The sequence below is a fragment of the Lytechinus variegatus genome, chromosome 7 (assembly GCF_018143015.1).
Source record: "Lytechinus variegatus isolate NC3 chromosome 7, Lvar_3.0, whole genome shotgun sequence".
In the NCBI taxonomy this organism is placed as follows: Eukaryota; Metazoa; Echinodermata; class Echinoidea; order Temnopleuroida; family Toxopneustidae; genus Lytechinus; species Lytechinus variegatus.
In genome coordinates, this window is record NC_054746.1 from 1,469,959 (window position 1) to 1,492,032 (window position 22,074).

A 22,074-nucleotide genomic window follows, 5' to 3' on the forward strand; every position below is an offset into this window, starting at 1 on the left:
TTTATTATTTATAACAGGTCAATGCACAGGTACAATTCCTCCTCCATCCTAACTGACAGATTAGTGTCCTGCCCCATTCACATCTGAAAACAACAACAATTGTGATTTATGTCCACAACCGCCTTCCATACATCTTTCATAACGTATCACGCATGCTCAACGTGATTTTTTATACAAGTAATTTGAAGCGGACGACAATTCATAATGCAGACAGCATGATACAGCATTACAGGCGCAGGCCACGTCAATAAATGGGCATGAATTGAAAGCTCGGAAACTTATTTGCCAAGTACAAAAGTAAGTTCAACTTTAATCATATCATTGCATATAGGGCAAGGGAAAGCTTGAACTCAAGTTCTACTGAAAATAACACCGTGGCTGTGGATAATAATCATGGTCATGGCTCCGCCGGCCGCCTGTGCTGTGGTCACCCAGAGGCCAGACCCAGTCCCAGCCTTCTCCAGCCCAGCGGCAGCGCAGCTGAGCTGAGCCGGCGGTATATATGGGCCCACACCTACCTGACCGCCTGGCCCGCTCCGGTAACGGTGCTGAATTCCTGCTGCGATATTTGGCCGTGAACCACGCTTACTTCCTTTATTTTGCTTTAAAGGCCTAGATGCCAATGTTTTGGATGATTTTTCATTAATCCCTGATATCAATATGCTAGACATCGACAGCTGAGCTGGCAGCCGGCAACCATCTGTTTCGAGGAGTTTTTAATAATTTTTTTTTTATTAAACATGTTTAATTTTATTTTATTTCTCCTCGTACACAGATGGCTTGCTATTAAGAAAAGCAAAAAGAGACATTTTGGGGGTATTTCATAGTCCATCAAAGGGAAAGTTGTTCACATGTGACATCCACGTCCTTGTCGCATTGCCTATGGGAAGATCTCCAAAGCATTAGTGATTGCAATATTCAAATGCTCATAACTTTCTTGTTATTTGTCCGATTTTTCTAAAATTTTCTTTATTCTGATTCTTTTATTTTTCTGTTTCGACACAAGACTACTTGTTCCAAAGGTTTCATTCCCCTTTAATACATAATCATATATGGCCATTGAGTCCCTGTACAGATAGAGCTAGAACTTTGGTCTCTGTATTTGGTGAGTGGAGCCAATGGAGTTCAGCAGAACAGCCAACATAACAGAGACAGAAGCTTTTGGTATAATATGTATGATATTATTGATTATTGTTCCTGTTTTTTAATTTGGATATTGTTGCGCTCAGATTCAGTGGGGGGACATTGAGTCTTGTCTTTTATTAAATTTCTTTTTCTAGAATTAGATCTAAATCATAGAATCTATCATCAAATATAGATGTTAACTTATTTAACTTAGGTCTATTAAATATAGGTTTAACGTTCAAATTTTTTGTATTAAAAAGAATTAAAATTTACTTTTCTTGGGTAAATGTATTATGAATGTTATACAGATTTGAATTAGCCTTTCTTATTACTAATTACAATGTATGCAAATGATCATCCTCTGTATGTACTGGGCGGGGGGGTCTTTTTATTTTGTAACCAGTCAATTTTATTATCTAGGCTTTAAAAACAAAAGATGTAACTTAGTTACAGTTTAAACTTGTCCTCAGACACAGGATAGAAAAAAATGACTCTGTGTGCTGAAATTAGGTTGGCAATGTTTGGCTTGATTTCTTTTGATATAGATCTCTAGATCTTATGCCAACTAAACATGCCTGCATTCAGAATCTTCCCTAGGTATCCCTATGTAGGTAGGTATAAATGCTTGATTTGAGGGTTTCATGAGATTCTATTCTACTGTTATTCATCATATACATGTATGATTTGGCCCAAAACTAAATTGAATTCTTTGAATTATGTTTTTCTTATTGAAAAAACTTTTGAGTCCACCAATAGAGGGCCTCACATAAACGTGCTTAAATTTATTTTTTGAGTGCTCTGGTGAATAAAAAAACGTAATCCCAAAGATTACCTTGGAAGAATTGGCCATGTGTTTTAAGATGGGCTGCATATAAGTGGTATCATTACATTTGTTCGACAAGCACAAAAATGAATAATGGTATAAAACTACATAGGCATATAACAAGAGAATCTTTATAAACCTGAGATTACTTTGCTTACCAGTAATCAGCAACTATGTAACATCAATTGGCCATTTTTGCATGGTGGTAGATGAGGGGGAGCATAGATTTTCATTTCATTAAGAAACTAAATATTTAACATGTTAATAGTTTTGGGGTTCATTGGCTTATTCTTTAATTAAAGTGAGTCACATTTGATCTTGTAGGTTCGAAGGATACCTAATTAAACTGATAAATATAATCTAAATTATGTAAAGTTAGTTTGAAGGATACCCAATTAAGCTGATAAGTATAATCTAAATTATGTAAATCATGAAGTTAACACAGTTTGAAATGTATTGTGGCTGTCAGATGTGGATTAAAAAAATGAGAGAAAAATATAGTTGTTGGTTAACTTATATTCAATAAAGTTTAGAAGCTGCAAGCATTTCAAAAGGAAAAGCACAGACTAATTAAAGACTTCAGAGAGAAAAAGATTTTTTTAAGTATGACTTTATGATTTCAAGTTGACAGTGTATACTATGACAGTGATGACTCTGATATGTCTGAGTCTTCAGATTATTCTGGTAAGAGAACAAAAAGTCAGTAAAATGTTGATTGCTGAAGATTTGTTTGTAGCAACAAAGCCCTCAGCTGATGCAATTTATTCTCTTTTTTTTTCTTTATGTTACATCACATTGCATCTATCAATTAGTAGATTACACAGCCTCACGATGTGCCAACACTTATTTGGCCTGCACAAAGGTGTTAAAAGAACATTTTTCTCAATTATCTAGAGGAGTACACTGGTACAAAGGAGACACTAAAACATAATCAATTGTGCGCAAAGAATTAGTTTTGTATTATGGCATTGACATTAAAGGTAAATGCTAGTTTTGGTAACGATATCAAAATGAGTTTGTACAGAATCCCATGAAATGACCACCAAAGTGTCTGGTTCTATAAACAAAACGTATGTGCCAAAGGATTCTGGATGAAATTGTGTAATTGCTGACAAATCAGCAAATAAGCACAGGATTCGGGAAGAGCGTCGGGCCCGACATTCGAAGCAATTATTATACACTGTCCCACGTGCGCTTATCTGTGTTGGGGATCTTCAGTCTGAACATTTTTCAGCTTAGATTTCAAGATTTCACAAAGTTCAGTTTATGTAACTGTACCAGATCTAGATCCTCGATGATATACTGACAATTAAGCCTTGTTTTACAGACTTTCTCATAGAATCAGTGTTTACTGCAACTACTGGAATTTCTCTTTAAATCCAGTGGTCAAGAAATCTTACTAGCATATCCTGCAAAATAATGTGATCAGAGTATTTTGCCAGGTGTATTAAAGATGAATAGATTTGTTCATAACATGTAAGTTGTTTTTGTACACAAAAGTTTAACCTAAAGCTACTTGTATGAAAAGTTTTCAATGTGCATTTATATTTTTCTATATTAAACCTCCTGGCTCTCAGTTGTCAACCTTTTGACCACCAGTCTTTGATTGAGCCAGCGGTGAACCACCGGTCTTTGATTGAGATGACAAATCCCATGATATGAGTCAGATGAAATATTTCTATTCATAATAACATTTATAATAATGTACTTGAAACTACATTGTTCTGAGATTTATCAGGCATTGTTATATATTTCCCTGTAAACTGTAATGTGAAATTTTGTCTACGAGATGATTGCACAAAATCATTTAAGTAAGAGTTATCCCTATCAAGTTAGATACCATTGGAAAGGTCTCACTTTAAAAAGTTGAAATATGCATGTCATTTTCCGAGAGGGTGTCAATTTTTTCTGATTCTAAGATTTATTGGGAAGTAAATTTTTTCACAGTTTTCCACATTGACCTATAACTTCTTATGACATCACCCTATGCCTTTTCTGATTGCATTTTCTTAAATTCCTTAGACATTCTCCTTTAGAATATATATTTTTCTGGATATAGGATGTCAAACATGCAAAATATATTCAACTGAATAAAACAGTCTGATTTGGGGGGCAAATTTTAGTTGTAACGAAAATGGGCCCAACTCAAAATGCATGGCTGTTTGGTATTTTCTGTTACAAAAGTGATATTTTAAAGACTTCTTGGAGTGTGTTTCAACACAGCTTAGACAGGGTAGATGTAGACTGCAAGTGATACTTATCTGAGTGACAAAGTAATGTTTCCTCTCCAGTATCACCCTTTACAGAGGCTGCTGAAAGAATTTAAAAAGTGACAGGGAGCTGAACAGGAGTAAAATGGTTTATACTATCCTAAAAATGTTGTCTTGCTCGTACATATTTTTTGTACTCTTGAGGCTTAGTCAAGGACTGATACAATGTTATTTTATTTTCAAATGGAGAAATCTTTGTTATCTTTCTCTTTTGTATTTTATTTTTTGTTGATATATTTTAGACTGTGAGGTTATTTTCATGTGGGTAACACTTAAGAAAGAGTAATTTGAAAAGAATTTGTAAGTTGATTATTCCAGGGACCCTTAGGTCTGTGATTATTCTTAACTCTTGGTATTAACTTGTTGATATCTTCGTTTTGTTACATATTTCAGGGATGACTTCCATGAATTTCAGGTATTCCAGTCAAGACTTTGTGTCAGAAATCCCAAAGGATGCCAAGTTCAGTAAGGTGAGATGTTTAGCTGACACATTATAATTTTCCAGCTTCCAGAGGGAGGGGGGGGGGGCAACTTCACTTTATGGTAAAGCCACCGTACCAGATTCCATGTGTTAAGATGCCATTCCAATTGACAAAGCCCTTATGGATTGAACAGTATTCTCATTGAAAAGTATAATATTTATAGTTGTTTTTGTCTCACCTGCATAGCAGAGTGAGACTATAGGCGCCGCTTTTCCGACGGCGGCGGCGTCAACATCAAATCTTAACCTGAGGTTAAGTTTTCTAAGTGACATAAAAACTTAAAAAGTATATGGACCTTGTTCATGAAACTTGGCCATAAGGTTAATCAAGTATTACTGAACATCCTGTTAGAGTTTCATGTCACATGACCAAGGTCAGAGGTCATTTTGGGTCAATGAACTTAGACCATGTTGGGGGAATCAACATCAAAATCTTAACTTGAGGTTAAGTTTTTGAAATGTCACCATAACTTAGAAAATATATGGACCTAGTTCAATTAACTTGGATATAAGGTTAATCAAGTATCACCACACATCCTGCATGAGTTTCACGTCACATGACCAAAGTCAAAGGTCATTAAGGGTCAATGAACTTTGGCCGTTTGGGGGTATCTGTTGAATTACAATCAAAACTTTAAAAGTTTTTGGATCTCATTCATGAAACTTCAACATAATAGTAATCAAGTATCACTGAACATCCTGTGCAAGTTTCAGGTCACATGATCAAGGTCAAAGGTCATTTAGGGTCAATGAACTTTGGCCGAATTGGGGGTACATGTATTTGTTGAATTACCACCATAACTTTGAAAGTATGTTGGTCTAGTTCATGATACTTGGACATAAGAGTAATCAAGTATCACTGAACATCCTGTGCGCATTTTAGGTCACATGACCAAGGTCAAAGGTCAATGAACTTTGGCCATAATGGGGGTATCTGTTGAATTACCATCATAACTTTGCAAGTTTATTGATCTGACTTTTGAAACTTGGACATAAGAGTAATCAAGTATCACTGAATATCCTGTGCAAGTTTCAGGTCACATGATCAAGGTCAGAGGTCATATGAGGTCAGTGAACTTTGGCCACATTGGGGGTATTTGTTGAATTACCATCCTATCTCTGTAAGTGTATTGGTCTAGTTCATAAAACGTGGAAATAAGAGTAACCAAGTATCACTGAACATCTTGTGAAAGTTATACATGTAGTAGTTTCAAAGTGATGCAGGTGAGACGGCCAGAGGCATTCCACTTGTTCTTAACTCTCTATCATTTGTATTCATGCATCTTTTTACCCGATGTAAAACAAATTTCAGAACAATAGACACTATTCAGTTAACTAATGTAATTTTATTAATTCCATTAAACTTTGTATATAATTCTTCTGTAAAGTGAAAACTATCACTAATGGGGTGTTACAAGAAAATATTTGCAATCGCAAATATTCTGTTGCAATTTTGCAGTTGATTGATCACTTTTAACTTTAGCAAATCAGATTACACTCCTTGTTTCATGGAGCAGGTTAGCAATAAATCGCATATGTGCTGTTTATTCCACAGCATATGTTTGATTTCGGGAATGAAAATAAACTTGCAATTGATCGCAAGTTTCTTGCAACGCCCCATATGACATAATATGAGTAATGACAAAACCCATAATTTAATGAAATCATCATGATGTCAGGAGTTTGGAAGTGTTTAATTTGGACAGTTTTTTGTCTCACCTGCGAAGCAGAGTGAGACTATAGGCGCCGCTTTTCCGACGGCGGCGGCGTCAACATCAAATCTTAACCTGAGGTTAAGTTTTTGAAATGACATCATAACTTAGAAAGTATATGGACCTAGTTCATGAAACTTGGCCATAAGGTTAATCAAGTATTACTGAACATCCTATTAAAGTTTCATGTCACATGACCAAGGTCAAAGGTCATTTAGGGTCAATGAACTTAGACCATGTTGGAGGAATCAACATTGAAATCTTAACCTGAGGTTAAGTTTTTGAAATGTCATCATAACTTAGAAAATATATGGACCTAGTTCATGAAACTTGGACATAAGGTTAATCAAGTATCACTGAACATCCTGCATGAGTTTCACGTCACATGACCAAGGTCAAAGGTCATTTAGGGTCAATGAACTTTGGCCGAATTGGGGATATCTGTTGAATTCCCTTCATAACTTTGAAAGTTTATGGATCTGATTCATGAAACTTGGACATAATAGTAATCAAGCATCACTGAATATTTTGTGCAAGTTTCAGGTCTCATGATTAAGGTCGAAGGTCATTTAGGGTCAATGAACTTTGGCCAAATCGGGGGTATCTGTTGAATTACCATCATAACTTTGAAAGTTTATTAGTCTAGTTCATTAAACTTGGACATATGAGTAATCAAATATCACTGAACATCCTGTGCACGTTTCAGGTCACATGACCAAGGTCAAAGGTCAATGAACTTTGGCCGAAGTGGGTGTATCAGTTGAATTACCATCAAAACTTTGAAAGTTTATGGATCTGATTCATGAAACTTGTACATAAGAGTAATCAAGAATCACTGAACATCCTGTGCGAGTTTCAGGTCACATGATCAAGGTCAAAGGTCATGTAAATTGTAAGGTCAATGAACTTTGGCCATGTTGGTGTTTTTTGTTGAATAACCATCATATCTCTGTAAGTTTATTGGTCTAGTTCATAAAAAGTGGACATAAGAGTAACCATGTATCACTGAACATCTTGTGCGAGTTAGAGTAGTATTCAAAGTCAGCACTGCTGCTATATTGAACCGCGTGATGCAGGTGAGACGGCCAGAGGCATTCCACTTGTTTTCATTTAGACTTGGAAGTGTATAGTTTGCATCATCATAAAGAAGGAACTTGTCTCACCATGCTAGAACCAAAATCTTTTGAAGCTTTGGTGCACTGTGTTTGAACAAGAATTTATTGAATAAACAAGATACCTGCAGTGCATTTTATGAAGCAAATAGTACATGATTTTCACAGACAAATAAATTCTTAGCCAATCAGATGCAACGATTTCAACAGTTTATAATGAATTTACAGTGAAAATCATTGATTATTTGTTTCATGAAATCATTCCCTGGAGAAGAAATGATTGCATGAAATGAGTTAGTCTTGAATATTAATATCTGTCAGGCAAAAAATTATTATTTTCTGGGTGCTACTTTTGACGGCCTCCTGCCTAAGTCTGCAACATTGGATAAGATGTAACATTGCAGTTAATTGGGATTTTCTGGAGCTCTTTTGATATTTTCAAGTGCTCTTTTGAGCAATTGGGGGCAAACATGTCCGAGTCCCAGTTTCATTTTCTCCCCTGATCTTCGTTCTCTTCAGTTTGACCAGGAGTTAAGAGGGAGATGGGATGAAGCAGTTGAAAAGGGGTTCTTTCGTTACAAGCTTGGAACCCTATCAACGAGGGTAATAGAAGGCCCTCATAAGTTTGTGGCTCAGGTAAGTACCTTTATGAAGTCATCATCACCAGGGATGTAGTCCAGTGGGGTACTTCTGAATGAGGAGGCCAGTAGAGAAAAAAAATTCCCCCATAGACTTTGTGACTCAGCTCAAGGCCAATCCAGGAAAATGTGGCCTTGAGGCCTTATTATAGTTTTCTGACAAGGCCACTTTTCCATAGAACACACTTCTATATTAACAGCACGTTTCATGTATTGAAAAAATTAATTAGGGGAGGGTACAACAAGTACTTGAGACCAGTGAGAGGAGGTCAATGATTGTCAAAACCTAGGCCTTGGTTTAATTTTAGCCGTCATCAGGAATTAATGATAACGACATCAACATGCTTATATCAATTAGATATTAATGTTGAGTTGCAATTGAGCTCAAATCAACCATGAATTTATGTTTAATCAAAAGAATTGCACCTGATATCGGGATGTATGCTTGATTTGGAATTGAATATACCATAAGTTTCTTGCTGTGCCTATAAGTGTTTATATTATTACCTCATCTTTTTCATCCATATATCACTATGTTCTAAGAAGGTAATATTTATGATTTATTTTCTGATTTCTTTTACCAATAGTTGAATGAGAAGCGGGCAACTGACAGGCGGAAACCGCAAGAGATAACAAGTACCAAGCAACCATTCAAACCAGAAGAATTCAACTTCAATAAAGTCAAACCACATGAGGTGAGAAAATGCTAGAATTCCATGTAAAGTGCGGATAAGATTATTTTCATTTTAACCAGTGAAAGGAACCATTTAAAAATGAAGTTCATTAATTCATTCATCATCCATTGATTGATTGATTGATCGATCGATCAATTCCATCAATTTATTGATGATGATGATGAGCAGAGATGAGTGTTTGGGTGTTGTGGTCTAGTGGTTATGACTCTCGTCTCTCAATCGGAGGGACGTAGGTTTGAACCCAAGCTATGGCATGTTTTACTTGAGCAAGAGGTTTACCCTCACTGTGCTGTACTTGACCCAGGCGAGGTAAATGGGTAACGGTAGGAAGGAATTCCTTGAATGCTCGAGCGCCTGATCCGGGTAGCCATGCTAACACTTGGGTAATAATGACATTATCATGTTAAGCAGGACCCGCTAGGAGAACAGTTTTCAGAACTAATGTGGGTATCCTGGATAAAATATGACATTATTATTATTATTAGAGAATCATTTCTATAGCAATATTTATTTGAAAAGCCTTATAAGCCTTATAAAGCATCACATTATATACATCACATTATTCACACAGTTCCTGGAAAAAGATAAGTATTTTGTTCAGATTTGAATATTCTTGTTGATATCAGTGTCCCTCTAAGAGCACAAGCTTACTTGTAATCAGAGCATTTGCCACCAGTTTAATACTTTCTTGATCAAAGTATTTGCGAATGCACCAAATGTTATACAGGAGATTACCGGTATGTTTATTTGCATACGTTTGTGACTTGGGTCTCCATGTTGAGGTTTGCATTATCCGGCCTTATGTCACAGTCACACTCGGGGGGGGGGGCACTCAAATTATTTTTGACCCAGTGATTACACTACTTCACCATAATTGGTGATGAAATAACTATTATTCATCGTCTGGTGATGCATTGTTGTTGGAAGATAAGTGGTGACTTTGTACTTGCTTCACTTTCTATGAATTCATTAACATAAAGCAATAGTAATTGTATGTGAAACATAATCGTAAAGGTCATAAGAAAGATCAGAGAACTGGATTGTACATGTAAAGCTTGCAATGTAGCTATTGATCATACAGGTAATATCAGGGGTGTGAGAGTTCAGATTTTTATCTGATTTCAGATTTTTTTGTTTTGATTTTCAGCTGAATTTCAGCTTTTTTTTGGCTTTCCTCTGTACAAAAAAAGAATGGGAGCTCATTCTTTTTCAGACTTTTTCACCACTCCTCAGCTTTTTTTCAGATCTTTTTATTTGTGACCACTCACACCCTTGTAATTTGCACACTTGATTGTACGTAATGGTCAATGTAATCAAGCATGACAATCATGATCAAACAAACTTTGTTAAAGGGTCCTGCTCTGTTTTTACAGTAATTTATCAAATGTCATTGATATTGTATACATGTAGATATTGTATCCATCAATATTTCTGTACATGGTAATTTCCATCTATTCTGCTCCACAGTACATGTCATTTGTTGAAATGTAATTGATAATTGTATCCTTCAATATTTCTTTACAATACATGATAAAGCTTGCTTGAGTTGCAGGTTAATATGAAACAAGTAAATGCCACCTTTTGATGCAATGGTGCTATGAAAATTGATATCTTATTGACATAGTCTACAAATGTATCTGTTGTACATGTAGTATGGTTTGTATGGAGTTTACATACATGTAGGTGGGGCAGGCCAAACTAGCAATATACTTAAAGCTGTTTTTTTTTCTTGCTGAAAATACAGACAATAGCAGCATGCAAACAGGCTTTATATTTTACTTCATTGCTTCAGGCAGACCCATAACCTTGAAAATTGTGCTGACGTAACGGGTAATTCATTTCAGAATTCATGTCTGCTGATCACACAAAAGATTGACCTTTTTTCAGTTTTTCATGGTATTGACCCAAACCATTCAAGTGAATAAGAGAAATCAGATTATTTTAGTTCCCACAAAAGTTTGTTATATCATCATTTTTCATGCATAGCACTAACAGCTCTCATGCAGGACCACAATTGCTGTGCATAGATCTATATCTTGAAATACATGCAATCAATGTTCAAACATGGATTCTTCATTCCTGGCTCCTTTATATAATACAAGAAGTTTTTAATTGGAATTTTAATTTTATTTTAGTGTTTATAATCTGACAATAATGTGACAGATTATTTGTTGCATATTTTGGAAAGGTTTTAATTTTGGATATTGAATACTGGGGCCCGTTGCATAAAACTTTTTACCTGAGAAAACTCAGGTTGTTTTTACCAGAGTTTTTGCCCTGTGTTAAAGTCAATGGCAGAAATCAGTCTAACCTTAGTTTTCAGTTTTTACCAGAGTTTTCTCAGGTAAAAAGTTTTATGCAACAGGCCCCTGGAAAGGGTATGAAGTTATCATTATTTACAATTTGTTCAAGAGAGTGATATTGAAAGGAGAACTCGGGTTTTAAAAAAAGGCAAATCGTTGAATAAGATCAATGGAACCTTTAAAAAAATGAATGGTATGAATATTTGAATGTTGAAATATTTATTGAACTCAATTATCCTCAACTTCATGTGCATTTTATCTCCCACATGAACAGATACTCATGGAAATGCACCCTGTCAATCTGTCTTACCCATCTTCAAATGGAATCACCAATGGCACCATTAGCTCACATACTGAAACAGAAGAGTGCATTAATGGAGAAGGGAGGGGCAAGTATCAGGTCATCATCAACATCAGCCCTTTAGAATATGGAAATGTTCTCCTTGTCCCCAGCCCTCATTTATGTCAACCACAGGTAGGGTTTCCATTCCTTATTTATAGTATGTTTGAACATGGTTAAAGGTGAAGGAAACCTTTGGAATAAGGAGGCTTTTGTCAAAACAGAAAAGTCAAAGAAAAGGAACAAAGAAAATATGAGAAAAATCGTACAAATAATGAGAAAGTTATGAGCATTTGAATATTGTAATCACTAATGCAATTGAAATCCTCCCATTGGCAATGCGACAATGATGTGTGATGTCACATGTGAACAAGTTTCCCTTTGATGGACTATAAAATACCCTCAAACTGTCTCTTTCTGCTTTTTCTTATAAATGTGATAAAATCTCTTTATCCATGATGTATTCTTTAAAAATCTGTATTACATTCCTTTGTATGGAAAGAACACATGATCTACTGATAGATGTGATAAAAGAGGCAATTTATGGGGTGAGTTGTTCACAAGTGACATCACACATCTTTGTCGCATTGCCAATTCTAGGGTCTCCATAGCATTAGTGATCCCAATATTCAAATGCTTATAACTTTCTCATTGTTTGTCCGATTTTTCTTAAACTTTCGTTGATCTGTTTCCTTGATTTTTCTGTTTTCACACAAGCTATCTTGTTCCAAAGGTTTCATTCTCCTAAAATATTCACTTAGTCTACAACCAGTTAATCTATTTCTCTGATAGTCTCATTTACCACATGGGCTAACCATCAATTTGGTCTTCACTGCCTGTGGTCTAATACCCATTTAGTCTAAAGCCCAGATGATTGGATTTCCTCTTTGTCTACTAATTGTTTTGCACTTAGTCACTTGAAAAGACGATTCATAACAAGCAGTCTATCTAACCATATAGGCTAATTTGTGTTACACCAAGTAGATATTACATGTAGATGAACTTGGTATATAGCCTATAAACTAGGAATTAGACAAAATGGTAAATTGGCTAAATGGCAATTTAGACTAAATGATTAGGAGACCAGCTAGTTGATGCCAAACAAAGATTAGACCAAACAGAAGATTAGACCAAACAGGAAAAAGAACAAAGTAGATATTAACCAAGCAGCAAATAATGCTGGTAGCTGGGCCAAGCTAAGAATGGTGTTAATCACACCAAGCAAGCTAAAACATGGTGTTAATTACATGAGATATTTTATCAGTGATTTGTTTTTTCAGACAAACCATCAGTCAGTGGAATTGAAGGGTTTCAGAAGCCTATCAAGTCGTAATCCTTTTTTTTTTTTTAAGGCAAAGGAAATCAAAAGATATTCAAAAATCTTAGATAATGTTAATATAGTTCAAACGAAGCTTGGAATGTTGGCCAGTACATAATTTTTTCTGATGTCTTACATTGGTGGTATCCATTATCATAATAATGCATAGTTTATATACTCTGTACTATTTTTTTTTGGTCAGAAATGAAATGCATTGGAATTATCAAATTTGTCAGTTAAATTTTTGATAGAATACACTTTTACTTTCACATTGCATTTGTTTTGCTTTTCCAGATTGCCACTATGGAAATGATACAAATAGGTGTAGAAGCTGTCTTATTAAGTTCAACCAGGTATTTATCATGTAGCTTAATACAGAAATCCTAAGTCACTTATGAATGTATATGCATCTTACTCTTTGGGGATTCCTGGCCCAATGTCCATGTGATTGAGAAATTCTGTATGTATTGAGACAGACCTTCATTTTTGAGGAGTGCGATCGCGCCGGCACTGCTACCACGCTCCTAAAAAAAAATAAGGAGAGCAAAAAATCGCGCTCCTAAAAAAAAATGAAAAAATAAATTGCTAAAATTTCACATTTTACACCTTTAAATCCATGAAATGGCCTTCTTTTTTCCATAATTCCTTGAAATTACTATGATTTAGTTAAAAACTATCAGAAAAATGAAGAATATTCATCTCTTTCCCGACTCTGATTTTAATTTAAACTCGGTAAATATTGCAGTCCCATGTAGTCCCATATGTAGATTTTCATGGCAACACCATGGAAGTCTACGTGTGGGACTACAATATTTACCGAGGTAAGTTCAAATCAGAGTCGGGAAAGAGGTGAATATTCTTCATTTTTCTGATAGTTTTCAACTAAATCAAAGTAATTTCAAGGAATTATGGAAAATAGGAGGCCATTTCATGGATTTAAAGATGTAAAATATGAAATTTTAGCAATTTTTTTTTAATTTTTTTTTTTTTGCAGGAGCGCATACGACATCTTGTAAACGTATTGACGTGACCCAGGCCTAGTTTCACCACAGATTAATTGATAGCTAACACAGCTATTGCATATATACAATGTTAAGAAAAATCTATGATTTATCATACATGTATTGTAATGAAGAATTGGTTTGAGCTCCTCACTGAGAGCGATTCTGAGGTGCTCAATTGAGCTCCTCAAAAAAATAAGGAGAGCAATTTATTGAGCTCCACAAAATTATAAACGTGAAGGACTGTTGAGAAATAATTATCGATAAGACCGGCAAATGGCATCCAAAAATGATATTATGACATTTGGAATGACTAATGATTCTGAAGCAATTTATGTTATATCAAGCAGTACATACAGTACATTGTCTTCAGCATTTTTTTTTTATTTTGAGAGGCAATGGTATAGTGCTAGATACATGTTTATAGTTGATGTCAATTCCAATAATATATTTATTGCATACTATGTGCTCTTCTAGCTCAACTTTTTTAGCCTTTCTATGTTATTATTGTCAACATCTTCATCATTATAGGTAATTACAAGATAAAAGATACAAGATATTTATTTTGTCTTCGCAAACATGATTACAAAGAAATTTGTTTTCCACTTGTGTAATATACATTAGACATGCATGAACAAAATCAAACAAAGAAATAAATAAGTTACACAAGTATGAGACAAATACAACAAAACATTTGCAAAAGTTTGAGTCATCCAGAATACTTATCATAATTATTAGCATTCGAATATTGTTATAATTATTATTGATGTTATTATTATCATTATTATTGTTGCCATCATCATCACTACTATTGCTTTTATATGACTATTATCATTACAGTAGTGTACGCAGGATTTTTTTTTTAAGGGGGGGGGCAGCCGCATGAAATGACAAGCAAAAAGCCCCCCAAAAAATAGTCTTTAAAAAAAATGGGGGGGGGGTTGGGTATCAATAAAATTTAAGGGGGTGTTTGAACCCCTGTGACCACCCCCCTGTGTACGCCACTGGGTAATTATATTTCACAGATTTCGATGCAATGTGTTCTTTCTCTTGTTTTCTTTACAGTGCATTTAGGATAGGTTACAACAGTCTATGTGCTTACGCTTCTGTGAATCACCTTCATATGCATGCATATTATGTACATCACAGGTTACCAGTAGAGTACTGGGTAAGGCCAATTCATTCTCGATCCTCATTGTTAGTACCAAAGGAAGTTTGTTGGTCAGAAATTTGAAATATGACTGATATTAGATAATGATTGTATGTCACATGTCCACCATTAGGGAACTTGTCAAAGGTCCATGCCCCAAATAGTAGGAATCCCGCTATGAGGATTTGTGTCTGTTCACAATAGCTTTCCTGCAGTCCCTATTGTTCTGTCTATGGTGACTGATGATTTGTAATTTAAATCCAACAGTTTCCATGGTAACATTGCTTCTCAGCCAATCATTATCAAGCAAAGATGTCAGATCTGACAACTTGTCCGACAAAAATGTTCATGAAACGCTCCCTTGATTGCAGGATTCTCGCAGGAAAGAATTGACTCTGACTTTTGACAAGATGCCTCAACTGCTGGTTTAATTTGCTACTTGGTCTTATGCAGAATCTTTTAATGTCAAAATTGAATTTATTCTTTATTATGTATCGACTTGTCAGATTCCTTTGTAGTCTATTGTTTTCTATTCTTACACATTTTGCTGCTCTTGCTGTTTTTTATGACGAAGTGTGTTCCAAAATGCAATTCTGATCAATTTTGATTGAAAGAGTATGATTTAATTGGCGTAGGATGTGAAATGAGCAGGGTTTTGCGTCGATTTCCAAAATATCAGTAAATTCCACAAGTTGTTTGTTCATGAATTTCTGAAAAAAAAAACAGTTTGTTTCAGCCGATGCAGAGATGCCAACCAGTACGATTTTATCGTATTTAGTACGATAAAACAAGTAAAATACGACAGTACGATTTTGGCCATCAAAAATATGATTTCCTGACTTTCTGTGATTGTCCTGTTTTTGTCCCATATATGTGTGCTATGTATAAGCACAGTATCAAATTGCCAAGTGCGTCTTTTTTTCAGTACCATGAAAAGTGAGCTACGTCCGTCTTTTTTTTTTTTCCTGTAATACATGTACGCGCATGCTTCCAGTAGCGGTAACAGTTTTTCCCTACTTCACCATGTGCAATTTCTAATGCACACATTTCCAGTCGGGATATCACAATTCTGTGAAATAGTAATTTTAATTGCACAGGAGATAAATCCCCGTTCTCAGCACATAGGATGTTCGAGTCTTTTATCCTCACAGTCGCCGACTTTGCTTGTCAAAACGGAGCCTTATTAATCCAAAAAATCAATAGTTGTGAATTATAGCTTTTTAATTTCTTTCTTGGTGAGGGGTAAATATCAGACAATAAATTACAAACAAGGCTCCATCTAAAAAAAAAAATAGGATGCCGTGCACTTGAGTGTGGTACTTGTATGCTGTTAGCTAGCCAGTTTGAGCTCACGTTCTCTGCCAGAGCTCTGGGTGAGAATTCTATCAGTAATGGCCTAAGTGATGGTGATTTTCTGTTTCAGATAGAGTTTAGATTTCATGTTAATTTTTGAAAACTGTCAAAAACTTCATGATTCCTTCATTGTGATGAATATTCAAGTTATTAATGAATACATTTTCACAGAATTTAGACTCTCCCTGAATGAAAGGCATTTTCTGTGAAGATCTGCGTTTTCAAATAACTTGTGAAAAACTTAAGGTACATGAACCTACAATACATGTACATTTAAAAAATCACATGTAGCCTGTGGCTATGTGCTGGAATTTGAATAGACTGAGTTAGATATTGATTTAATTTCTTCATTTCTTTAACATAATTTATATGCAATCCAAGTGCACCTCACAGTCACAATCATACACAAACACTCACCCACAACCGTGATTCTAACCATGAAAAAAAAACCTTAAATTTTTTTTTTCTAAATTATTATTTGATCTGAATTCTCTCTTTTTTATATGTTTATTTTATTCATTTATTTAGATTTCTTTTTTTTTTGGGGGGGGTTCATTGTTTGTGGTTCATTAAAGATGAAAAGTAAATAAGCCCATGTAAAGGGGATGTGGAGTGAGGGTGTCAAAACACACTTAAACATTTAAATCTGATTTCTTAGTTGTTTGAATAAGCCTATTACTTACTACTAATTAAAAAATTGCAGGAGCTGCGCTTACTATAAACAAATTTGGAGTGTGGTTCACAGTTATATTCTTTTTTTTTAATTGCCCCTGGTTCCAGAAAATTGCCCCCGTTTGCCGTGGGCAATTTTTTTAAAGCCTTGCTTAATTCAAGGCTTGCACTGGTCATGTTGAGTTTTTGTGAAAATCTGATTTTTCACCAAAAAATATGATTTTTGAGGATATTCAGTCTGATTTTTTGTGTCAAGAGGTTGGCATCTCTGCCGATGTGCAACAACATATGCCATGAATCCCTGTTGATTGTGTGAAAACAGAAGAATATGTAGAAAAGACAATGTTCAGAATACTGCCCCTGATTATTTTTCAACAATACGTTAATATGTTTTTCTTTGTATAGCCAACGAAGGAGGTAGTTGAAGGCAGAGTTCATGAGTCAATCGGTTGGCCTGCTCAAGGATTTCTTTTGCAGTTGAACAAAGAGAATTATTGGAATGGTATCAGGTAAGTTATTAATTTCTTCCTTTTTTTCTGAGGGGGAGGGAGCTTTAATCTGATTAAGCTTTGGAAATGATCTGTTTCACACAGGTTAAAATGTTCTTTATAAAATTGTAAGGATCACATTTTAGGGAGATTGCCACGATTTATTTGGGGGTGTCATGGTCTAGTGGTTACAGCTCTCGTACTTACTACAAGAAAGGATCACCACCACCAGTTCGTTCATTAAGTCGCTTAAAACTTACGAACAGCTTTATGAAACACCCACCATGTATTAAAGAGAAATGCCAGTCATTGCAGTAAACACTGATTTCATGAGAAAGTCTGTAAAACCAGGCGTGATTGTCAGTATATCATCGAGGATCTACATCTGGTACAGTTACATAAACTGAACTTTGTGAAATCTTGAAATCTACGCTGAAAAATGTTCACACTGAAGATCACCAACACAGATAGGCACATGTGGGACAGTGTATTATTATTACTGGAATAAAGACTGACGGAAGTGACCAAATCCGCGCTTATTTTGCTTATTTCTCAGCAATTACACAATTTCTTCCAGAATCCTTTGGCACATATTTTTTATTCATACAAACAGACACATGGGTGGTCATTATATTAGATTCTGTTAAAGGTCATTTTGAGATCATTACCAGAAATGGAATTCATCTTTAAGTGCAATAGAGTGTGCTATATAAATAGAGCTGATATCATCATGATAACTTGAATTCTATCTGCAGAGACATATTTACGATTGTGAAACATCTACAAGACAAGGATTTAGCTCACAATATGTTCTTCACAAGAGGCTCAACATTAGGGCCCAATCCTCAGGAAGACGGACAGACTGTAAGACTGTTTCTCTGGCCTCGCATCTCCTCCTTTGGTAAGTCCTGTTATAAGCTACTGAAATCCATGCATCTGATTGGCTCCGAACAAATAAGGTAGTGAGAGTCACTGACAAGAGGCCTTGTGAAACACTGTCCCTGGGCCCTAAATGGGCTCAGGGGTTTGTCCTGCTATGATTATGTTTTAAACTAGGTTTTAAAAGGGAAATCTCTGATAGTTTCCCTTTCTTTAACGATAAACAACTTGTTCAAAATATAATCCTCAAGATGGAAGTGAGTTGTAGACTTGTGTGACATATCTAAACTGATGTTTGTTTTCATGTTTATTTTAACATTTTCTGTTTAGGTATAAAAGCAAATGATGCATTCAATGGTGCTTGTTGTGAACTTGGTGGTCATCTTCCTATTAAACGTAAGTATCAATAAAGTCGACTAATAACCTTCCTGTACTATTAGTCAATAGCTGATCACTGATAGAATATTGTATACAAGCATTGTTTTTAGTGGACCGTCTCCTTTTCATGTCATTTTCATCTTATTTTAATATGCTTTATTTATACTGTTTTTCTTGAAGATGTAAATTCTTAAATTTCAATTTGAATTTGATTTATGTTTCTTTGTATTTTGTTTGAATGGAAATGAAAGAAAGAAAGAAAAAAGTTTCTTCCATCATCCACAAGTTTGATGCCTTGTGTACTATTCTTGGATAAAAATTGTGGTATACACTTGCACTTCATCCTATCTTGCAATAAAGTGTTTTGCTTGTAGCGCGTAATTCTACGAGAGCTTGGCTGCTGCATGTTTTGACATTTGCTTTACTTTGCCCTAAATATACACTGCACTTCATCAAATCACTGTCTTTCATTACTCACTTTAAGGGCGGCCTGCTACGCCTCTAATCCTTGATCACATTTTTATTAGTTCCAAAGAAATCTAGCCTGTCATCTATGACAATCATGACGAGGCACAAAAACCCATCCCTACTTTTACGTCAGTGCCGATTAGGCCCGTTTCGGGTACATGTGTACACGCACGGTCAAGTCAGTGCACGTGTACTAAATTCCATCACCGTGTACACGGAAGCATCTGCATAAACAAGCTCACAGCCTCACATTAAATCTTAGTTCTCAGACACTGCACATGTTTTAATTACTAATACGTCAACATATTTCAATTAATCCAGAGTGAGTTCACTTCCAAAATCGCCAATTTAATCCACATTCTTTCTGGAGACTCACGTTTTTGTACCACGAAATCGGCACGAAATGGGTCTGCTCCGGTCTCAAAAGCTCGAAAGCGTTGCTCAATCACACTCAGAGTCAATTTGAGAATCACCAATTGCGATAGCGATCATCGCTACAACTTACGTGTTATACGCTCGCACACAAGCCTACAAACAAACGCTCTTCAAATTGGCAACATAATAATGAAAATTAATCGATAACTTCAGTTACACTTATTCTGCAGCGATCTGTGCATGCATGTACGGTACAGTATACAAAATGCGCATCCACCGAGCGTCGGCGATAGCTAGGGCCCTGCACTGATTTTCTTTTGCATTCTTTATTAAATTTAATGCGCTGCTAAGCCGAGTAAACTTTTAATTTGCACCAATTTTTGTGGATTGATACTTCAAACTTCTCAGGTAAGCTTTAAAACCGTGACTTAGGCTATATAGACCCTTTTTATGACATATTGATGCGGGTCCGTGTCGACATGAAAACAGAACTCGCTCTCACAGTGTTTACAACGTGTACACGACCGAAAAACACGCCGTGTACACGTGCATCAAAAATGGACTTTCAAAACGGGCCTAGTGCCGATTGGTCCACGGTGGCCTGAAACGTGGCTGCCATGATAAATGTGAACATGAACCGATTGGTTCACGTTTGCCTGAAACGTGACCGCCATGATAAATGAGAACATGAACCAATTGGTCCACGTTTGCCTGAAACGTGACCGCCATGATAAATGAGAACATGAACCGATTGGTCCACGGTGGCCTGAAACGTGACCGCCATGATAAATGAGAACATGAACCGATTGGTTCACGTTTGCCTGAAACGTGACCGCCATGATAAATGAGAACATGGAGAATGTGTACCATTTTCATTGCTATTTGATTCATTTGTCTGCTCTCTGTATTATGTATCAAATCATAGTATGATGAATCAATTTTTTTTGGTCCATATTTTTGCCCCAATAGGCAATTTTATTTACGATAAATGAAGTCTCACAGGTTTACAGAAGTCATGTCATATACATTATTCAAACAAATTTTTCAATATACCTGGTACTCCTTTTCAAAGTATAATCTGTTCTTTTCACATTCATATTGTAAATGTAGCATTCATCTAAAATCAACTTTTGTATCTTTTTTAAATCAGGCATTTCATGTTCAGCCTTGAGAAGAATCATTGCTTTACTGAAATAATTATACGATCAATTATTGATTGTTTGCTGTATATTCTTGAAAAATAATACATGTTGACACATGGAGCCTCCTAATTGATAAGCTGTGATGAATTTGCAAGAATTTGTTGTTACCAATAACTTTTTTTTTCTCTCTCTTCTTTTTTGCTTGGTGACCTTATAGTCATTCAACGCTACAATGACCTGACAGACGAGCAGTGCTGTGAGTTACTAGAAACGTGTTCCCTCTCAGCGGGAGATTATACTACTCTTAAAAAGGAGATTAAGGACCTCTTTAAATAAATCCGGGCTCATGTATATCAAGAAGGTAAAAACATAGCAGCATTTGATTACTGGATGGTGCATTTCAGCTGACATCAGGGGGTTTTATTTCTCAGTAAATTATTCTCTATTCAGCCCAGAATAGATAAGCATTGTCCATATCTTTACAAATCTTTCACATATGGGAGATCTTACTCTGCATTTTAGAGTACAGTAAAAGAAATGATTGCCAGATTTCTTTTGAGAGGGATACTAATACCTGTATTAGACAGAGTTAGAGAGAAGCTGAAAAGCCCAGAAAAGCAAGTTTTAACTGTATGATTTGAATTTTCTCCAGTTTCAAACCCCAATAGCATACGTATGAATTATCACGCTCATATCATGTACTAAGGTCTTGATATAAGTGTTAAAGGACCATAGTCAGGAGCTATAGTACTGCCATTACCAGGCAGACACTGTGGTCGTTCACAGACACACATAGAAAGGGTTTTTTTTCATGATCGTGCGATGAACGCATGTACAGTGAAAAGGGTATCAAAAATATAGGTATACAAAAATAGGTGTATACACTTTAAACTGCCCAGATAAGTGTAAAGGATATAAAATTTTACCTAATGGAAATTCAGTATTTGAGATATTTGCATTATTTAATGTGGGTAAACACAAACCAAGTACATGTTTTGTGTACTTCGATATAGACGGATAATTGTTGAAGATCAATTATAATGTCCATGCATGAGTGTGGTATCCACAGAGGAAAAGAAAAAAAATCATATTTGTATCTCACTTTGTGTAATTTATAAATAATGGCTGATAATGTCTTGCTATATATGTATGTACAGTTAAGGCCATAAGTGTACATGCACCCATGGAATTCAGTGAAGTTTGTTCGCTTGCCAAACATCGTAAAATTTACTATATCTTCATAAATATGAATGCTACTATGATGAATTTGGTATCAACTGAAAGAGCGTATTAAGCTCTTTCACATGATTGGGATGCCATTGGGATTAAAGTATATTTCAGGAGGAATTTT

General features: G+C 35.5%; 1 protein-coding gene across 1 annotated transcript; it reads left to right on the plus strand.

The window, feature by feature from the left end:
* The first annotated feature begins 193 nt into the window (after positions 1 to 193).
* LOC121418167 (GDP-D-glucose phosphorylase 1-like) lies at positions 194 to 22,074 on the plus strand. Its single transcript, XM_041611887.1, has 11 exons — positions 194 to 297; positions 4,612 to 4,688; positions 8,043 to 8,159; positions 8,749 to 8,856; positions 11,434 to 11,634; positions 13,112 to 13,170; positions 14,884 to 14,986; positions 17,399 to 17,502; positions 18,237 to 18,382; positions 18,691 to 18,756; positions 20,941 to 22,074. Exons 2-11 carry the CDS (start codon positions 4,614 to 4,616, stop codon positions 21,057 to 21,059), a joined length of 1,098 nt encoding a protein of 365 aa, XP_041467821.1. The 5' UTR covers positions 194 to 297; positions 4,612 to 4,613; the 3' UTR covers positions 21,060 to 22,074.

What these genes read in the sequence shown, in the direction of transcription:
- LOC121418167 (XM_041611887.1), top strand. Translation starts at nt 4,614, where the DNA reads ATGACTTCCATGAATTTCAGGTATTCCAGTCAAGACTTTGTGTCAGAA. An exon ending in CTCATTTATGTCAACCACAG is followed by an intron (nt 11,635 to 13,111) that starts GTAGGGTTTCCA and finishes TTGCTTTTCCAG; the next exon opens with ATTGCCACTATGGAAATGAT. An exon ending in GCCTCGCATCTCCTCCTTTG is followed by an intron (nt 18,383 to 18,690) that starts GTAAGTCCTGTT and finishes TTTTCTGTTTAG; the next exon opens with GTATAAAAGCAAATGATGCA.